Source organism: Ambystoma mexicanum, chromosome 2q (assembly GCF_040938575.1).
Source record: "Ambystoma mexicanum isolate Mex_15411 chromosome 2q, UKY_AmexF1_1, whole genome shotgun sequence".
Classification (NCBI taxonomy): domain Eukaryota; kingdom Metazoa; phylum Chordata; class Amphibia; order Caudata; family Ambystomatidae; genus Ambystoma; species Ambystoma mexicanum.
This window is the reverse complement of record NC_090924.1, coordinates 639,934,529-639,955,232: the sequence shown is the minus strand read 5'-3', so window position 1 is coordinate 639,955,232 and position 20,704 is coordinate 639,934,529. Positions and strand designations below refer to the sequence as shown.

The window sequence follows — 20,704 nt, the reverse complement described above, 5'->3', positions numbered from 1 at the left end:
ATACCTGTCACACTTGGAAGGAGGCACATAAACATAGGCTGGGGAGCAAAGCCAACGCTAGCCCAGCCCTTGTGGTACAATGTGCACCTCGCAGAAATACAAGAATGGGTTGCTTTGGGAACTGGGACAATCGAGGAATACGCACACTAGCACATGTAATCCCGGGGGGATGCTTATTAGAGTTTGAAATCCTGAATGAAAAGTTTGGTTTGCAGCCCATGGACCGGTTGCGACACGCACAACTCGCTCATGCCATAAATACCCAGTTGCCCGACATAGCTGCTGTACCGCCTTGTTCCCCCCTGGAGACTAACGTTCTAACCGGAACGTATCACATCCAAGGTCACCTCCACACTCTACCAAGCCCTTAACTCTTTCGGAACCAAGGAACTCACTAAACTGAAGGGGAATGGGAAAGTGACTTGGGCAGACTGTAACCGGAGGACTGGGTAGATGCATTGATGTTCCCCTGAGAGATGGGCATTGATGCTAAACTGAGACTGATAGAACTCAGAATACTCCATCGCTCCCATTACCCTCGGACAGCTCTTGCCGAATGGTGGGGGTGGGGGGGGGAGACTGGGGAAGAGACCCATCTCTGATGTAAACGGGGAATAGGCACCCTCTTTCATATGATCTGGGACTGCAATGTGCTACAATCCTTCTAGGACGAATGCACCAATAATATCTCCACAATAATAGGGTCCACAATTCCAAAAGACCCCACAATGACACTCCTGGGAATCTGAGGAGAAGTGGACCTCACCAAATATGAAAAACCATTCCTAGCGGTGGCTTTAGGAGCAGGGAAACTGCTGGTTGCTGCAACTTGGGGCTCGGCAGAACCAATATGCCTGAACCGGTGGATCAACGAAGTAAGCAGGTGCGCATCTATGTACACCATCTACAATGCGAGGGGCTGCCCTCGGAAATTCCAGAAAATATGGGGGAAATGGCTGGAGGTGTACCGAGGCCTGACCCCCCCCCCCCCTCCATCCCCTCTGACACCCGCTGGACTCAGAGCTGCCAGATCGTTTGATTCTTCTTCGATATATTTGATGTCTCCTCTGACCCGGCTGCCTCCCATTTTTCTCATTACCGTTATAATTTTCATTTGAATGCTATGTTCATGTTTGTTGTACAAACTCAAACAGAGGAATAAAAAAACATGACTATAAAATCTCACACGGCTGACAAAGGGTATATGAAATAAATCAAAAGAAGTTACATTTATTCCATTCTTTTTTTAAAATGTTTACAATCACATTGCCCTAGTAATTACCCTTCATGCTATGCTGTTAAAATAAACATCCAACAGACATGCCAATAGTCCCCAACAAACCATATATAGGTTAAACATACCTTTTTCAGCTTCTGGTAGCGCTCCTCTGGAGTGTCCCAACCATTTGTTAACGCACTGACAGATGGTCCATCACTAATCCCTGTTTTTTTTAGAAAGGTACACAAATCAAATTCCAACCAAATAAAAAAACGACCAATTCCAAACTTTATCTTGGGCTCCCCTCTGCATTGAACCTCCAACTAAGTTGCAAACCTAGGACACACCTGGAATTCTCTGTTGAGCTACTCTTGTATGTTCTACGCCTAATTACTAATTTGCACGTAATAGTTGTCAACATGCAAAGCCAATACCATTAAGTATTATGGTCTAGAGAATGGATAGTTTCTCCAGGAGCCATTGTACTAGGTAACAATGGGTTCCTTGTACATATACCTTTTTTTGAATGCACTAGTGGGGGTTTCCCAACCTCAACAAGCCACCTACTAAGGTTTCAAAATGGCTACAGATTCCCATATGTATGAGTCATACCTGAAAATTCCCCATCGATAGCCAAGAAATCTGCTTCTTCAATTGCAGCATACACCTTTGGTAAACTCTCCTTAAAATCTAAAAATGAGAAATGTAATATAGCACTTAAATTTGAACTTTAGATGCAGAACTGTAAAACGAGCACAAACAATGAGTGGAAACCCTTATGTTCCCGCACTTTAAAAATGAATCACGTGCACCTTTCCATTGTAAAGCATTGATACATATAGGAGTAGTAACAGGATGGTAAACTAAGCATCTGCTAGGAACCTCCAAAAGTACAAGGTTAATGCTGCTTCAGAAAACCACAACCAGAGCATAATTGTTACTGTATTCAGCAAATATGAGAAGATTGGAGTTAAATGATATTCGTGGCCAATTTATCACCACTAGGCCGTTCTTGTTTCACGGAAAGATGGCATTTCTACAAGTATTTGTATTTTATTTATTTATATAGCGCAGCCAGGCCCAAGGGCAACCGGGCGCATATCTTGGCACAGGGTGTAAATTTACAGTACAGAGTGTAAATTTACAGTACAAGTTACAACATGGCATAGAAACAGTATAATGTACAGGATTATTTACAGTCAGAGTATAAGTTGTTAATGCAAAGTGCACATTGCAATATTAACAGGTAGCGAGGAGATATACAAGCAGAGGTAGAATATGAGCCTGTAATACATTGGTTGTTTAGACAACATTAGACACTAACCATAATTTGGTTCTTTGTTTGAAAATGGTTGGGGAGTGTATGGATCTAATAGTTGCGGGATTGGAGTTCCAGAGTTTGGAGGCAAGGACCGGGAAGCTGCTTCCCCCAGCTTTCTGCAGTTTGTATCTGGGGATGGTCAGAGCATGTGCTTGAGCAGATCTGAGTAGACGGGTAGGAGTGTAGTGCGAGAAGAGCGTGGCGAGGTAGGTAGGGGCCTGGTTGTTCAGGCATTTGTATGTGAGCGTGAGCGATTTCAGCGCAATTCTTTGTGTCACTGATAGCCAGTGTAAACTTCAGTCTCGGAGATGTGAGCGGATCTGGAGATGTTGAGGGCAGCTCTGATTGCATTATTCTGTGTAACCTGAAGCTTGTTCAGGTTATGTTGGCTGGTCCCAAGATATAGGGCATTACAATAATCTAGTTTGGACATAACCAGTGTCCTGGCTAGGATCGTACAGTTGTGTGGTAAGGAAGGGGCGACAAGCTGTGATAAGCTTACATGTGTGGGCAGAAGCCGAGACAACTGAATTGGCTTGTCTATTGAGGGATAGGGTGGAGTCAAGGTAAATTCCTAAAGTTTTGGTGTCAGATGAGACTTTGATAGTGTTACCATCAATAATGAACTTCTTGAAAGCGGTGTCAAGTCTGTTCAGTCATTGTTGGGATCCCAGGATGAGGAGCTCCGTCTTATCGTCGTTAAAACAAAGCTCATGCTGGGCCATCCAAGCTTGGATGACTTGATAAATGTCATTCAAGGCTTTTGTATCCGCTAAGTAGTCTCCTGTGATTGGGATGAGTATCTGGGTGTCATCGGCGTAATTGGTGTAGGTGACACCCAGATAATCAAGGACATCAAACAGTGGTTTAGTGAAGACATTATATAAAGTAGGTGAGGTGCATGAGCCCTGGGGTACCACGCAAGGGACCGGAGAAGGTTCTGCAACCGCTGTGGGTGAGACTACCCTCATTTGTCTATTGTCCAAGAAGGAGCTGATCCATTTGGTAGCTTTAGTAGAGAAGTGGACGGCAGACTACAAGTGGCGACAGAGGCTTTCATGGTTGACCAGGTCAAAAGCTGCCGATAGGTCTAGGAGTAATAGTAGGGCTAATTTGCCATTATCTTTTAGGTCCTCCATTTGGGTTTTCAAATCTAGTAGTGCTGTTTCAGTCCCATGTTTGGGACGGAAACCAGATTGTCTTGTGCCAAGCAAGTTGTTGTTGTCTAAATATTTTTGAATTTGTAAGTACGCAGCCCTGTCCAGAATTTTCAAGAAGGGGACCGTGGTGATTGGTCTGTAATTGGTGGGGATACTAGGGTCCAGTTTAGGTTTTTTCAGCAGAGGGATGACCCAGGCGTCTTTAAGATTATCGGGAACAATGCCCGAGTGGAATGAGGAATTGATAGCTCATGTGCAGATTCCTTGATGATAGGTGCGGGACAAGAGTCACCTGGACAATTGGAAGGTTTCATTTTGCTGATGATGCTTTCCACCTCGTTGGTGGTGAGAGGGGTGAAGCTAAAAGGGGTGTGTGTGATTGGTGGGTTTCTAGGTTTAGTGGAAGGCAAGTTGCTATTTTGTAGGCAGTTTTGTAGGCAGTTTTGTTTAATATTAATTTTGGCCTGTAATGTGAATATTTTATTAAGGAGGGCTTTTTGAATGTTTTCGCACTAGGTGCTGTCTTTATTGCAGTTATCCGGGGTGGAGGAAGGGTTTTCTAATTCCTTAAGAATTTTGAATAGCTCCTTGGTGTTGGATTCCGCCTGAGAGATGCGTTGATTGTAGGTCTCTTTTTTGGCTAGTAGGATTGCCTCCTTGTAATTAAGGGTTGCTAAAAAGAGGTTGTCTTTGTTTTTCTCGCTAGGTATGCTTTTCCAAAGTGCTTCAGCGCTCCGCTTTGCGGAGTGTTCTAAGGTAAGGCGTGAACCAAGAGTTGAGATGTGCACGCTGTTTTGGTTTCCTAGTTTTGAAGGGTGCTATAGTGTTGATAGCTTTGAGCATGGTTTGATTGAAGATGTCCACCATGACCGTTGGGTCGTCTGATGAAAGGGCAGGATTATTGAGAGTGGGCAGGATCAAGGGAATAAGTTTGGCCTTGGTGATATCCTTTTTGTTTCTGGTAGGAATGGATGGCGCAATGATGGGTTTGATGTGGGAATCTATGGTAGTGGCCTTGGTGATATCCTTTTTGTTTCTGGTAGGAATGGATGGCGCAATGATGGGTTTGATGTGGGAATCTATGGTAGGTATGTCAAAAATGATTATGTGGTGGTCGGACCAGGCGCACGGGTCATTAGAGATGATGTGCGTGTTACAGTTTAAGTCAGCAATCCAATCAAGCGTCCTCCCTTTGGAATGGGTAGGTTCGAGGATGCGATGAGATATTGCTGGCAATCTCACTAGCATGAGAATCATTAGGGTCTAGTAATCCGAGGTTGAGGTCACCCAGGAGTAGAACTTGGGAGTTAGGTTTAGTATTGTCTGCCAAGGTGGTAGATATGTCATTAGAAAAGGTACCAAGTGGACCCGGAGGTCTATAAATGAGGTGCAAGGTAGCTGTGCTGTTGTGGGAAAGAGAGTTTGACTGAAATGGACTCCGCAGAGCAGAGTTGTGTGTAAGGGATCAGTCTTATGTTGATGTCATCTTTGTGGATGAATGCGACTCCGCCACCTCTGGAGAGGTTGGAGTTGCGGTCATTTCTGATAATGGAGTATCCGTTCGGAATTGCAAGTGCCAGTAAAAGGCCAGAGGCTGCGTGAAGCCACGTTTCCGTAATGGCGATGAAGTCGAGATTTTGTGTGGTAATGAGATCAGCGATATCCAGGGCATGGGCCGTGAGGGATCTGGCATTGATGAGAGCACCCCTTATTTTTGGCCGGTGACTTAAGTCTGTCAGGTGGGTCTGCGCAAGCTGGGATTGGCTGGTGTTGGATTGGTTGGTGTGGGTGGTGAGTTGACGTTTAGGTACGTACAGGAATCTGGATCTAAGTCTGAGATTTCTCAGATATAGCGGGCAAGGTTGGTTAGGTGTGGGTTTAGTGGCAAAGTGTTGTAGCCATAAGACAGGGTAGTTGCGGTAGGGATTAGTGTTGTGCAGTAGGTTGAGCATTTGGGTACAACTTGGTGAAGGGAGTGCAGTAGGTGTAGTGGGGTAATGGACTGATGGCTCCGAAACAGGGGTCAGGTCAGGAGGCATGGTAGAGGTGTGAGCCACCTTAGTCGTATAAGTTAAATGTGGCAGTAGTAAGGCACTTAGCACAGGACCACTCAGGAGAGTAACTGTGGTCCAGGGTGCAGTGAGGTAGCCGATAGAGTAAAGGTGCAGCAACATAACGAGTCACGGTGTGGTGATATTGGCAGAGTGTAGTATGTGCGATAAAGGCGGTGTCGCAGCAAATGACTATGCAGAGCTAGGAGTGACCAGGCACAGGTGCGTCAGTGAATAGACTATTGAGCACAGGTGCATTAGGAAGTTAGAGTAGGCTGAATGCAGTAGTCCAGCGAGGGCTCACCTAGGGCTAGGAGCAGCTAAACACAGATACATCAATAGTTAGGGCTCACCTAAGGCTACGCACAACTAAGCATAGATACATCAGCAATTAGGAGGTTAGCGTAGGCTAAATGCAATAGACCAGCGAGGGCTCACCTAGGGCTAGGCACAACTAAGCATAGATACATCAGCAATTAGGAGGTTAGCGTAGGCTAAATGCAATAGACCAGCGAGGGCTCTCCTAGGGCTAGGCACAACTAAGCATAGATACATCAGTACATGGTAGATCAATATAGGTTAAATATGGTGATCTCTGGATGGCGCCGACTGAGTTTAACGGCATCAGTACAGGCAGGAACAGGCTTGTTTATGACTGCAATCAATTACAGGAAGTGTCTATTTGAGTTGCAGATCGGTCTTAGGCAATCACAATTCACCGGTAGTCAAATTCAGGGTTCAGTCGATTGTGGTTGTGGCCCTGTAAAACCTTTGTAAGAGCATGTGGACTAGTAGAGCATAGGCAGTAGTGACATGACTCGGGCGTGCCGTCAAAGGTGCAAATCTAGTGCGTACGGGTGAGGATACTCCTCTACACTAGCATGCAGGTAGCTCACGATGGACGGAAGCACGACTAAAGCAATAACACAGGCAGGCATGCGGTAAGCAGGCAGGAGTTAGAAATCAGGTGTCTGTTGATGCGCTATTAGGTTGGACGCATCGTCAAGATGCAACGTTGGAGGGGGTTTCTTACCGGTGCGTTTGTGGCTGGGCAAACTAGCATTCTCACTGGCTCATGCCGGCGAAGGCAGGCTAAGGCAGAAGATAGCCTTATGTGGGTGGCCTTAGTTGGGGAGGCTGGCTAACGCCTTCCGGTTTCGCGTAGCCTAAGAAATGGGACGATCAGCCAATCAGGGCTGACTCAGTAACCAGGCAACGTGTACACAACGTTGCGGCCACCATTTTGGAAGCTCTCCTCGTGGAGCAATGTCGGGTACGATGCCGAATTAAGGCAATGCAGGGGCACAGTAGTAGTGCTAAGGGTCCTTATGTGCTGCTTCTTACCCGGATGGGCTGGGCTGATGCAGGGGTGCCGCGAGTGCCGTCGTGCGCTTCGAAGATGGCCGTTCCTCCAGGCCGTGATGCAGCAGTGAGGGCTCCTGCCCTACTAGCGAGGCTGCTGCCAGATGAGTGGGGCTGTAGGCAGGCTAAGGCAGAAGATAGCCTTATGTGGGTGGCCTTAGTTGGGGAGGCTGGCTAACGCCTTCCGGTTTCGCGTAGCCGAAGAAATGGGACGATCAGCCAATCAAGGCTGACTCAGTAACCAGGCAACGTGTACACAACGTTGCGGCCACCATTTTGGAAGCTCTCCTCGTGGAGCAATGTCGGGTACGATGCCGAATTAAGGCAATGCAGGGGCACAGTAGTAGTGCTAAGGGTCCTTGTGTGCTGCTTCTTACCCGGATGGGCTGGGCTGATGCAGGGGTGCCGCGAGTGCCGTCGTGCGCTTCGAAGATGGCCGTTCCTCCAGGCCGTGATGCAGCAGTGAGGGCTCCTGCCCTACTAGCGAGGCTGCTGCCGGATGAGTACTGGCAACGCTAACAGTTTTGACTTGCCTAAAAGAAAATATTTGGGTTGTCAGAGTCTTGGCGAACCAGGAGATGGTCTACTTTAATCTGGCCATAAAGCAAGCCGGAGCTACAAACTACAGCAAATGCCTGGCCTTAAAATGGCTGCTAACCAAGACATTCGGCAGTGCAGTCTAACACCCAGGATCTCCATCAGCCTTCGATTGGCCAAGCTTAAGTCTCCAAATCTATAATATTTTTCAAAAAAGGGGGTTTAATTGATATTCTAAAGATAGTTTAGATTCATAATAGTAGAAAAATTATACATTTCTAAGACAAATTTGAGAATACTTTTCAAAAACGAAGTGCCCAGGCATTCATAACTTTAGTTCCTGACAATTTCTCGCAGCATCTGTTAAAGGGCAAATCCTCCAACAGCAAACGCTTACTACTCCAACAGTCTTGTTGACGTTCCCATCAGAAATAATGCGTGCTAAGGTTAAGGCAAGAAGAATCTTCATTAATAATTTACAGTAATCAACATTTGTATAATACACACCATACAGAATTGTATTTTGGCACTTAGATCTAACCTGCTGATTACTCTTAGATCTCTGCAAATGTCACTTAACCTACCCAACCCACTGAACACGAACGCCGTGGAAAACAAAGACTGCCAGAAACAAACAAGATTGGCTTAAAGAAACACTGTACAGAGAAAAGCTTACCACCAAGAATGTCGTGTTCGTAGATTCCCCCAAATAATTTAAAAAAACAAATTAAAAAAAAAAAACCACCAGCTGGGTCTTTCAGAAATTGCTGAAACTTCTGTGCTTTTCCAAACCTTAAGGAATACACCTCGACAGACAACTCCTATGAAGTTGTAATGGATCCTTGACAACTAATAAATGAACAGCATGCATGTTTTTTGTAGAGCGCAACTTACACCTAAAGGCAACTTGGTGCTAACTATACCCAAGGCAGATACAACATAGAAAAGTCATCCTAGAACAGATGTGTTTTTAGTAGTCGACGAAATTGGAGATTGTGTTCCGTCGCACAGAGAGAGTGAGGTAGCAAATTCCAGCAGGTCGCTGCAGCAACGGAGAACGCAAGGCCACCCAGTCTTTACTGCTGATACCGTGGCTCTAGAAGGAGAAGTGCATCTTGAGAATGCCGAGTATGGGAAGGAAGATGAGAACAGAATTTGGATTGAAGATTGAGCAATAAAAAGGCCCAATGGAACAAGCAAAAGAGACAAACTAAATCCCGCTCCGTACAGGCAGCCAGCGTAAAAGAGGTGGAACATGCTCTGTAAGATCGAACAACTAGCTGCCAGGTTCTGAAGAATCTGAAGGTGCTTGATCAAATATGCAGGCTGTGCAAGATAGAGGGAATTGCCGTAGACCAAGGTACCGAAAAGCAACCAGGTGATCACAGGGGCCGGCATAGATTCCAATATAAAAGGAAGGTCCTAACAAAGGACTTTCAATTTAAAAGTGCCCAGATTGGCAAACAGCATTAATCTGAGGTTTCAGTGACAAGGATGCTGAGATCTTAAAACCAACATCTTTGACTAGAAAACAGGCTTAGGAAGGGGACCAACACGAGGACCACCAATAAGAAGTAGCGGAGGGAGGGCCCACTACTAGCACCTCAGTCTTATCCCCATTAAGCTTGAGCCAATTATTGCTCATCCATCTGCCAACGGATTCCAGGCACATCCTAAGCTGAAGCGCTACGTCCTGAAGAGAAAAGTCTAGCCGGACGATGATCTGAGTGTCATTAGCGTAGAAATAGCACTGGAAGCTGTATGACTAGATTAGCTTGGCAAGCGGTTGAACATATACATAAAAAAATTGGGGAAAACAGCGAAGCCTTAAGGGACACTACAGCTCACTGGAACTGCAGATCAGCGATAGGAAACCAAAGAGAGCAACTGGACGCGGTCCGACTAATAGGACTGGAATCAGGACAGCACTGATCCGGAAATACCTGCCTGCGCCAGACGATCAAGGAGGATAGAATACTCAATTGTATCAAAGGCAGTAGACAGGTCAAGTACTAATCGCAAAGTGCCTGTGATGGAGAATCTACATCAGTTGCAACTGTACTATCAGAGTGACCATACCAAAATAAATAGATCTTTTGGCTGATTGAGAGCTGACCTTATTAGTAAAAAAGTCCAGTTTAGCTTTAAAGAGGACCCTATGGTAGGGAACGGTGCTTGCTGAAAAGCAATTGTAGCGGCAAGACAGTATGCCCATCGCCACTGACGTTCCATTTGCCTGCGGTGGAGACGAAGCTCCTTGCGGTGTCCATTAAACCACTTCTCAGAAGGAAGAGTACGTGCTTTAGGGCAAGAGAATTAGCTGTGTAAAGAAAAACGAGAGCTTCAACAGATCAGTGTGCTGTGGCGGCATACAGCACTCAATCTGTGCTCAATGATCTGTGCCAAGATCGTAGCCACCTCCACTGCACGCCATTTGTGCTGCAATTGGTCGGCCTGAGGCACGGAAAAGGCAGAGTACATTTGTACCAGCGGGGTAGATGAAACAATTAAAGCGAGAGTGGTACCAAGATAGTGTGTGGGCTCCAAGCTGTGGAGCGTCCAGATTACAGATAGCAGGAAAAAAAACGAGTGGCCAATATCAGAAAGGACATTCACCTTAACATTAAAATCACCAGCTATCAATAGGTTAGTATAGCGGGTAGGTCAGCTACACGTTCTAAAAAGGCCAAATCAAAAGTGAGGCCGGTTCCAAGGGAGACGGTAAACTAAGAAAATAATATGCAGTGGGGGCCGAAATCAAAAACACAAATTAAGAAAGCTTCCCTACTAAGGGAAGGAGTCAAAGGCATAACCATGCCAGTTATCAATGTATTAAAAATAAAAGCAAGGCCGCACCAGCAGGAGTGGTGGATCGATTCCAACAAAGGAATTCATATCCAGCAGGGAGGGCTTGGACCACACACAGGCTCGATAAATCCCGAAACCGGGTTTCAGTTACATATACTATGTCCGGTTCATAGTCACGAAGATCGGAGCAGTCGGCAGCATATAAAACAAATGAGCGTGCATTAAATAAGGGGGCGTTTCAACCGATCGGGTAACAAAATCCCTCCCCCCCCCTTGCCTCCAGGCTAACGTGAAAGCCCACAGGAAAGCTTGTATTAGCTGGCGCAAGTTGTAGCAAAGCAGTAGTACATGATGAAAAAGGCAGTGGATTCGCCATGGATATAAAAGCAGTGGTTCTGTCCATGGCCTCTCTATGTCAGGGACAGGCTTGACTTTAGCGTCTGCTGTGCTTGCAGGAACAGCCCAGTTGAAAAACACAAAATGGATAACAGATGGCAGCCCAGATACCCATCACCTGGAACCCAAATTCTCATCTGGCGATGACTGAGGATGTACCAAAAACGTCCTTCACGCTAATTTCATGGTCAATCCACAGTACCAAGCGCCTAGGATAACATCCTCAACATGGGCATTATTAACCCCCTCTAGACCTAGAGGAACGAAAGACACACACGTCAATAACATCAGAATGCTCAGAAACGTGGCAAAGAAGAATAAATAAGTATGGGAGATCTCAACAAAACAACCATATACCTATGAACTACAGATACAAACATTTATGGCAAGCTCATGAAGGAAACTTGGACTGACCTGAATCTTACATGGCCCAACGGAACCTATCACCCCTGACCTGGACTCAACCTCCCCACCCATTCACAAATTCATGAACACAGTTCTGCTCCTCCTTCCACGTACATCAACCAAGACAGACACAGGACAGCATGCCCCCTCATTGCTTACAGAATCACCACGATTATCTGACCTATACCTCCACCACATTACATCTCCACACTTATGCATGCTTGTAGGATTAATCTTAATGTAAAATAGATAATACAACTGGGTGGAGCCCATACGGCAACAAATCCTGAGTGTCCAACTCACCCAAAAGCTCAGCGGGACACAGACCGTGGATATTTCTGAATGTGCACTCAACAAATGAAGTCGAATCTTGCCTTGCCACCTGCTCTCAGAAATCCCCCACTCTATACCAAAGTCTCTTGCAGAACCAAGTGCCAAGATGGATCCAAAATGCCAATAGTCTCAGTAACATTACATTCTGCCCTACAAGTAATATGCACATGGCCACTTTTACGCCATAAAAACAGGTGAACACTCCCAACAAAAAAAAAAAATAGGAAACCCACACATAAAAGCCCATCCTCAGCTTGCCCTCACAGCTCCACCTAGATACTTAGCTTCAGTGATTTGAAGAGGCACTTATAAGTAACAATTCATCTTAAAAGCATTACTGTATGCTGCGCTAGTGAAATGGGAATACTCGGTCAAAAAAGGCCCATCATAACAGTGCGCAAAGAAACAATGCCTTTTGGAAATGCTGTAATGAAGAATACTGTTCAAAGAAAGATGCTGCAATTCTCCTTACAAATACTGTGCCAGAAAAGTAAAGGCGAGTAATTATACCATTTCCAGATAACTGTCTATTGATCTACCTTCAGTGCCCGTATGTATGCTTGTGTTATGGTGCTATAGTGCAGTGCCCTCTATAGGACAGTTGAGCACTCTCCCAGGCCTCCCAAACACATGGGCAGACGATATCTAGAGATTAATTACCCCATCTGTGACTATTAGTAACTATCGGCGACACGACATGGGGCAACATTGACAGCTGGTGTGGTGGGAGGAGACAGCATTGCAGCTCTTAGGGTTGTTCTCATCAACCCAGGTCCACTCACACTGCTAGTCCACATTTAGCCTCTGGATCGTGCTGGAGAGGAAAGCTCCAGATGTGAGAAGTTCAATTTTAAAACAAGAATCATTATGACCGAGTAGAGGGCTACTGGCCAACAAGCAACCAGTATCTGACACATGGAAATAATTTGACGGGATACCTTTAACCTGATCGTCAAAAGTATATATATATATATATGTTAATATACAGCTAAAAATACATAGCTTTTTATACATAACCAACTACAAGTTAGGTTCTTCCTTAAAAGGATTAACAGTGTATACAAATCCAAATATAGTTAATTAGCTCCCCCTTATTCCAACGTTTTTGTAATATCACACCAGAAAAACGTAACATTTGAGATCACTGGAAAATCATGCACACAGATGCTCTCCAGTAACTATCATGTCACAACGAGGTTTTACTTATCAGATCAAACTCATGGCACTATATAAAAAGGTCTCAGTCTTGATTGCACAGACATAAGCAACAGGTTCCTAAACTGCTATACATTTTTAAAGCCCCAATAAGCTCTATGGTACTCGCAGCATTACATTTCAATTCTATATGATGGTATCTAATATGTGGGCTTGGAAATTCAGTTATATATCTAGGCACCATATGCCTGGAGGTATTCCATGCTATGCCTTTTAGTACCTAGGATCCACCCTGTTTTGCTCATAAGCCAGTGCCCTTATTGCTTTTTAATATGCAATTTCACCACATTGACCGATTCATGAACCATATTACTTTCAGACACTTACACCAATACTGGCCATCCTTCAGCAAATGATCCGCAGTCAATCACTTTAAAAAAGCGATTTAGCCGAATTACTCTGGCCAATAGAATAAATCAAGCTGTGGAGGGTGGCATGAATTAATTTCAAATATAAATTCACACGGGGTTGAAGAGTTAACGAGTAGAGCCTAACAAATGCCCAGCATACAGAAATTCTGCGAATACCTTTAGGAAGCTCAAACATGGTATTCATACAAAGTTCTGACATTTTGGGGGGCCTCAGTATTTCCACGCCATATAACATGGCTGCAAAAATTCTCATTTTATAGAGATCAATAAGCGGTTTAAGGTAAAGCCACAATTTTGAAAAGAAAACTATCGCAGCTAGGTGTTGAGGAGCCTTCTGCTTGACAGTTATGTCAACTCAAATCAAGGTTAATCAGAACTCCCAGATAATTATAGTTCGGGACAACAGTGATCTGCTGGCCATTCAACATTAATATATTGGTCACACTTCTACTTCAATAAGACATGAATTAAATATCAATTTTGGGCTTCTTAAACTTAATGACCAAGCCACGCTCCGTGGCATAGGACAAAAGTAATTCTAGATGCGCTTGTAGACCGTTACGAGTGACGTCCAATATAATGAAGTCTTATGCCTAACCCAGCCATTGGATCTTAGAATACCCAACCACGGCGGGTGAGCAGCTGGTTTCTAATTTTGTAGACAAATCAGCCAGATACACATTAAAAAGCGTTGGGGCAAACGCACTGCCTAGTTTTAGGGCCTGGATACGTCAATTGATTCAGTTAAGCTACCGTTAAGGTCCAATGTTAAATCCACAGTAGTATTACAATGAAAAGCCATCATTCTTCAGCGGGCCCTGCAGAATGACTCACTTATGCAGCTGCATCCATAGTAAATTACACTAAACAATGTCAAAGGCTGCACTAAATTCAATAAAAGCAGCTTCACTTGGCCTCAATGATGGCCACCAAAGCCAAGATGCTAGTCAGAGTGGATGAACCAAACTTGTCTCACTATAAATGAAGTATTTGATTAGTATAAATCGATCCTGTAAATCTGCTTACAACACAGTCAAACATTTTGACCAGAACAAACAACATTGCTAAAATCCGGATTTAGGGTCAGATCTAGGACCTGGTTTATAAACCAGTATAATACTTTGGGTCCAGCTATCAGGCCAATTAGTAACCTGTATCTAACACATGTAAGTACTTTGAATGGTTGAGCCATTGCGCCTTTAACCCTCTGAGCCTAAATGTGCAAAGAGTGGCCAGATCGGCGGGAATGTATGGGATGAATAAAGGATGTAAAGTTCACATTTTTTTAAATAATCTAATTAATTCTTCCCAGGTGAACATAAACATGTACCTTCCCCCTTCTTACCTCTACCCCACCCCACCCCAAACCCATGCATTTCCTTTTACTGGAACCTCTTTACAGTTGATATCTGGAATTGGAGAACATTTGCAACAGCCATTTGGGAGGTTGGAACTCCTGCAATAGATAACCACCAGAACTTGTGCTGGGCTGCCTCACCCCAATTCCCATGAAAATGTATGCAACAAAGGGAATATGTGGGAGTCCTGACAAGCAGACAACTTTTAAAACGGTCCAAATGCTATTTTAAAATATTACTTTGAAGTTATTGAATTGTTTTAAATATTACTTATTATTACTTATCCGGCTCATTTGTAAAGCAGAAACAGTTTGCTTAGGTGGCCGGGAGCATGGCAATGCAAAGTTTTCTTTACAGATTAGACCAGGTTTTGATTGAAACAATCTGATGCAAAGATTTGAGTACTGTTGCATGGTCGAATAGGTACAGCCATAAAAGAAGCCTCCATGGATACCACTTCAATATAATCTATGCGAGAAAGAAACTTAGCAATAACAATGGGCATACTTTTGTTTTGGATAACAAACAGAGTCTGGCACAGGTGGAAGAAATGAAGGCAATCAACACAAAAGCATGCCAATCTCAAAGGGCTACAGTTCCAATGTAGCAACTGCAACTGAAGAGGGATGGGGAAGTTACATGACACGGAAGAAGGCCAGGAGACACCTCGATTGCCCATACTATTTCGGACGGTGTCCCAGTGTTCCAATGATTGACAAGTCGAGAGGTACCCCCTCAGCCAGCCCTATAGGCCAGGTGCGGTACAAATCTACCCCACAATGTAGGAGGAGCCCCAGGCTGCAACCAACGACACCTCAATTTACAGTTTAGGATTAAAGCGCCAAGAAGACATGATTGCTGACGTTGTTAAGAGACAAGATTTAGCAGCGTTAGACAAGGAGCACACAAACCATCCGCGCTTCGGGGCATAAACACACTCGAATACACAAAGTACACGAGCGTACAGTTCTATAGTTCGAGGACAGGCACAGCTGTCATTGCTTTTATTATTTTGCCATTAGCTAAATGCAGAAACCGCAAGAAGCAAGAGATCCTGAACAAAGCTTGCAAATGCTTACTTTGGAATAACCTTATGGAACTGCAGGAGCACCGATGAGACCTGACAGAACCAAGTGTGACTAACCTACGGAGAATGACAATGCATTACTTACCGTAAAAGCATTTCTGATGGTTGTATCTGCTTAGATTCACATGCTGTGCATAGGTCCGACATCCAGTGGTCACTGCGGAGTATTGCATTTTGTTTTTCGTAGTCGAAAAAGGGTACGTCGACAAAGCGTGTCTGTAACACTATCCCTATAGTGACGTGCGTTGTACCCACAATCCCTCACGCGTCGAGGTCCCTCTGTTTGTATTTTTCTGCCCTGAGGGAGCCTTCTAGACGTGAGTGAGTACAGAAAAGAGAGAAATATAGAAAAGGATGTCTATGTTCCTTCCATCCGAGCGGGGAGGAAGGGTGGGCGCATGTGAATCTAAGCAGATACAACCATCAGAAATGCTTTTACGGTAAGTAATGCATTGTCTTCTGATGTTTGTTAATCTGCTTAGAATCACATGCTGTGCATAGACTAGCGAGCAGTACCCGGAGTTGGCGGTGGGTTATGAGAAGGAACAGTAGAGAAAAGATGTCTTAATACTGCCTGTCCCACCTGGGAGTCAGATCTAGAGTGTGCATCTAGACAGTAGTGTTTTGTAAAGGGGTGCACAGAACTCCAGGTAGCCGCTTTGCAGATGGACTCAAGGGGAACATTTGCAATGAACGCTATGGAAGCCCCAGTGCCTCGAGTGGAATGTGCTCTTGGCTTGAAGGGTAGTTCTCTCTTAGCAAGAGAGAAACAGAGAGTGATGCATTGAACAATCCATCTAGATATAGTGGACTTTGAAACTGCATCTCCTTCTCTTCCTGCTGCCACAGAGACAAAGAACTGATTAGTCTTTCTCAGTGGCCTGGTTCTTTCCATGTAGAACATGACAGCTCTGCGTACATCTAGTGTATGCAGACTTTTTTCTCCGAAGCTGGAAGGGTTTTGAAAGAAGGTTGGTAGTTCTATTGACTGGTTTACATGAAATTTCGAGATGAATTTTGGTGCAAACCTTGGGTGTGTGCGTAGAACCACCTTATCCTTGTGAACTTTTACGAAGGGGTCTAGTACAGAAAGAGCCTGTAGTTCACTTACTCTCCTAATGGAGGTGATAGCTATTAGGAAAGCAGTCTTAAGAGTGAGGTCTTTAAGAGTTGCCTTGTGCATGGGTTCGAAAGGAGGGCCCATGAGTCTAGAAAGTACCACATTTAAGTCCCATCCGGGAGCTGGGTTAGCTATCGGAGGGTGTATTCTCTTTACCCCCTCCATGAAGGCCTTGATAACTGGTATCTTCCACCACGATACTTTAAGTTGGGAAGTGGTGTATGCAGAAAGTGCCGCTAGGTGGACTTTAATGGAATTGAACACTAGACCTGAATCCAGTAAATGGGTCAAGTACAGAACAATGTTAGTGGGAGAGCAGTCAACCGGGTTGATGCTCTTACCTCTACACCAGATGACAAATCTTTTCCACTTGCTAGAATAGCAGTGGCGAGTATTAGGTTTTCTGGCTTCCCTGAGGATGTCCATACATCTCTGCGGGAGTTGTAAATGTCCAAATTCTATGATCTCAGGAGCCAGGCTGCTAAGTTCATGGTCTGAGGGCATGGATGCAGTGTCCTGCCCTTGTCCTGTGACAGCATGTTGTACGGGCAGAGAGGTTTCACTGGGGGGGATAGGGACATCTCCATCAAGTGAGCGAACCATGGCTGCCGGGCCCACATTGGGGCCACTAGTATCATGGTAACCTGCTCCTGGTGCATCTTGTGCACCACTTTGTTGAGAAGGGGAGTCGGGGGGGAAAGGCGTAAACAAATTTCCCTGACCATTGAATCGACAGACCGTTCCCCTTGGACTGGTTCTGGGGGTACCTGGAGGCGTAACTTTGGCATTGTGAGTTCTCCAGAGTTGCGAACAGGTCTATTTCCGGGAATCCCCATTGCGTGAAGACGTCTAAGACGATGTCTTCGTGCAATTGCCATTCGTACTCTTCGGGCAGGGGGAAGTCTCTGCTGAGTTTGTCTGCTAGCAGATTGAGTTCCCCTAGTACATGTTGTGATAGTAGGAACATGTTGTGTTTGAGAGCCCACTTCCATATATTCTGGGACAGCTTGGACAGTCCTGGAGAGTGAGTGCCCCCTTGCTTGTTGAGGTAGTACATGGCTGTGGTGCTGTCTGTGAGGACCATCACTGTCTTCACTGTCTTTCCTTGTAGGTGTTCCTGAAAGGCTTTCAGTGCTTTGAACACCGCTAGTAGTTCCAGCAGGTTTATATGCTTGGATGCTAAGCTTTGAGTCCACGCTCCGTGAGCAGTCTGATGGAATAGGTGAGCCCCCCCATCCTGTAAGGGATGCGTCTGTGGTTAGAGTGGCTTCCACTGCGGGTGTGGCAAAGGTTTTCCCTAATAACAGGTTTTCTTTTGTCCACCACCGTAGCGAGAGAACCAAGGCCTGCGAGACCATCACTAGATCGTCCCATTGTCCGCTGGCCTGACACCACTGGCTGTAGAGCCACTCTTGCATTGGGCGCATGCGCAGGCGCGCGTGAGGTACCAAATAAATACATGACGCCATCATCCTTAGCAAGCGCATTGCTTTGCGTACCGTCACCTCTCGACCTGCCACATAATGGGGGGATCTGAAACAGCATGTTTTGGACCCTCTCGTTGGAGGGGAAGACGAGGCCGTCCTTTGTTCGAATTAGAGCCCCTAGGAATTGTTTGATTTGGCTGGGGTCTAAGCTGGACTTCTTTTCGTTGATGGAGAAGCCCAGTTGGGACAAAAGGTCTACGGTCTTTTGGGTATTGGAGAAGCATGTTTCGTAAGAATCCCCTGTTATGAGCCAGTCGTCGAGGTAAGGGTATACCGGGATGGATAACCTGCGCAGGTGGGCCGCTGCCACTGCCAGTACTTTCGTGAATACCCTTGGTACAGATGCTATCCCAAAGGGTAGTACTCTGAACTGGTAGCGTTTGTTCTCTATCTTGAACCTGAGGTATTTTCTGTGCGCTGGCAACATTAAAATATGAAAGTATGCATCTTTCATGTCCAGTGTTGTCATGTAATCCCCCTGTGATAACAGTGGGATTACTTCCTGCAAGGTCACCATACGAAACTTTTGGGGTTTGACAAACTTGTTCGTTGGGCGCAGATCTAATACAGGGCGCATGGTTAAGTCCTTTTTGGGTACAAGGAAGTACACTGAATAAATACCTTCTGTTACCTGAGATAGGGGGACAGCCTCTATAGCTTCTTTTTTCAGTAGCTCTTCTACTTCTTGAAGAAGAATATGAGGTGTTCCGGTGACATGCGTCGGTTCCGTGGGGGTCTGTACTTCGGGGAACCGTTGAATTCGATGCAGTATCCGTGGGCTATGGTGGATAATACCCAGCGGTCTGACGATATTCCCTCCCATGCTGAAAGGAACGATGTTAGCCGGCCCCCGACCGGTGATGCATGGGAGGGGACCCGAATCTTCGGGTCATTTGTTGGTATTGGGCGTGGAACCTTTGGGGCTGGAGCCGCGACCTCTTCCTTTGCCACGCCGTTGGCCTCTTTGACTGAACTGGGTGTTGCTACCCTGGTTAGAGGGCCAGTTGATAGCAGAGTAAAATTGCTGTTGGTTTTGCTGCTGGCGTTGGCCACAAAAGGAGCGTCTATTGCCATAGCTGCGTCTGTTAGGGGGCCTAGAAATTTGGTCAAGAGTCTTGATGGTATCAAACTCTTTCTTTGCATGTTCTAGGGCCTCATCAACTGCTTTCCCAAACAGATGTGTTTGTTCTATGGGCTTATTTATCAGGGAAGCCTGGGTTTCCGGCTTAAATCCCGAATTGCGCAGCCAGACATGGCGTTTGAGAAGTATTCCCTGAACCAGGGAACGGCCAGCTGTCTCTGCGGCATCTAAGGAGTTCTTTACGATGCCCTGGTTTACAAGAGTTCCCTCTGAGACTATAGCTAACAGGCGTGAACGCAGGGGTTCTGGTGCGTCCTCTGCTTCGCTGCGCAGCTTGCTCCACTGTGCATCTGCGTAGCTAGCTAGTAGGGAATTGTTATTTGCAATCCTAGTTGAGAAGGCGGCGGAGGTCGTGATTCTCTTCCCAAGTGCGTAGAGCTTCTTGCCCTCTTTGTCAGGTGGTGCCTCACTAGTGGATAGTGTTACCCCCGCTCTCTTTCTTGTATTAGTAACTACGAGGGAGTCCGGAATAGAATGTCCTCTGATGTACAAAAGGTCAGAGGACGAAGGGCTGAAGAGCTTTTCTATCTGAGGGTTGACTCCTCTGACTAAGGCCGGATTGGAAAGGGAAGGAGTTATTCTTCTCTTTATAGAAGCCAGGAGCGGAATAGACTGACTAACAGGGGCTTTTTCTTTAATAACTACAAAGTCTATGTCAGGAAGAGTCTCCCCTGTGTCTATTTCAAAATGCGCTGCTGCCTTGCGCAATAGTGCATTAAGTGAAGGTTGGTCATCTATGGGAGAGGTGTTTCCAATAGGTGAATCCTTGGGAGGAGAAGGGTGAAAGACATCAGGGTCTGAATGCACTGATGGGGATTGCCAAGGCTGTACTGATGGGGATTGCCAGGGCTGCGAGGTAGCTATATCTTCTTCAAAAGCTCCTGCACTAGTGTAAGGATCTTCTTCAAACCCCTCTTCCTCATGTTCTTCCTCTCCACCCAAACACTCCTCATCTTCCTGGAGGTATTGCTCCTCTTCAGTGAGGTCATATGCGTCTGTAGAAGGGGGAAACAGCCTAGGAATCTTGACCCTAGGGTCATCCTGGGGCCATTCTCTTGGTCTTTTGGGTGTGGGTGGGTTTTGGCTTCCCAAAAACCTTTCCATTTTCTCCATACAAGAATGGAGTCTTTCAAGGGTCTCATGGGGGACCCCTGAATAGTCTAGAGGGGGGAAATCAGTGTCTTCACCTTCAAAACGCTTGGAACGCTCCCACAATGTCGAAGAAATGTTTCCGTCGCCCTCTGAAAAGCCCTCCGGTAGTTCAGAAGTGCCCTTAGATGAAGGGGGCAATTCCTGGCTACTCTTGCGCTTTTTCGGCGTTTCCATAGCTTTC

General features: G+C 45.6%; 1 protein-coding gene across 2 annotated transcripts in view; it reads right to left on the bottom strand.

The window, feature by feature from the left end:
• Positions 1 to 20,704, bottom strand: part of PARN (poly(A)-specific ribonuclease) — a 1,047,754-nt gene that overhangs the window by 1,007,016 nt on the left and 20,034 nt on the right. For both annotated transcript variants that reach the window (XM_069647825.1, XM_069647826.1), the window contains exons 2-3: positions 1,832 to 1,909; positions 1,363 to 1,442 (exon numbers count right to left, since the gene is read on the bottom strand). In XM_069647825.1, coding sequence (XP_069503926.1) covers positions 1,363 to 1,442; positions 1,832 to 1,909 — 158 coding nt within the window. The remainder of the gene's footprint in view (positions 1 to 1,362; positions 1,443 to 1,831; positions 1,910 to 20,704) is intronic.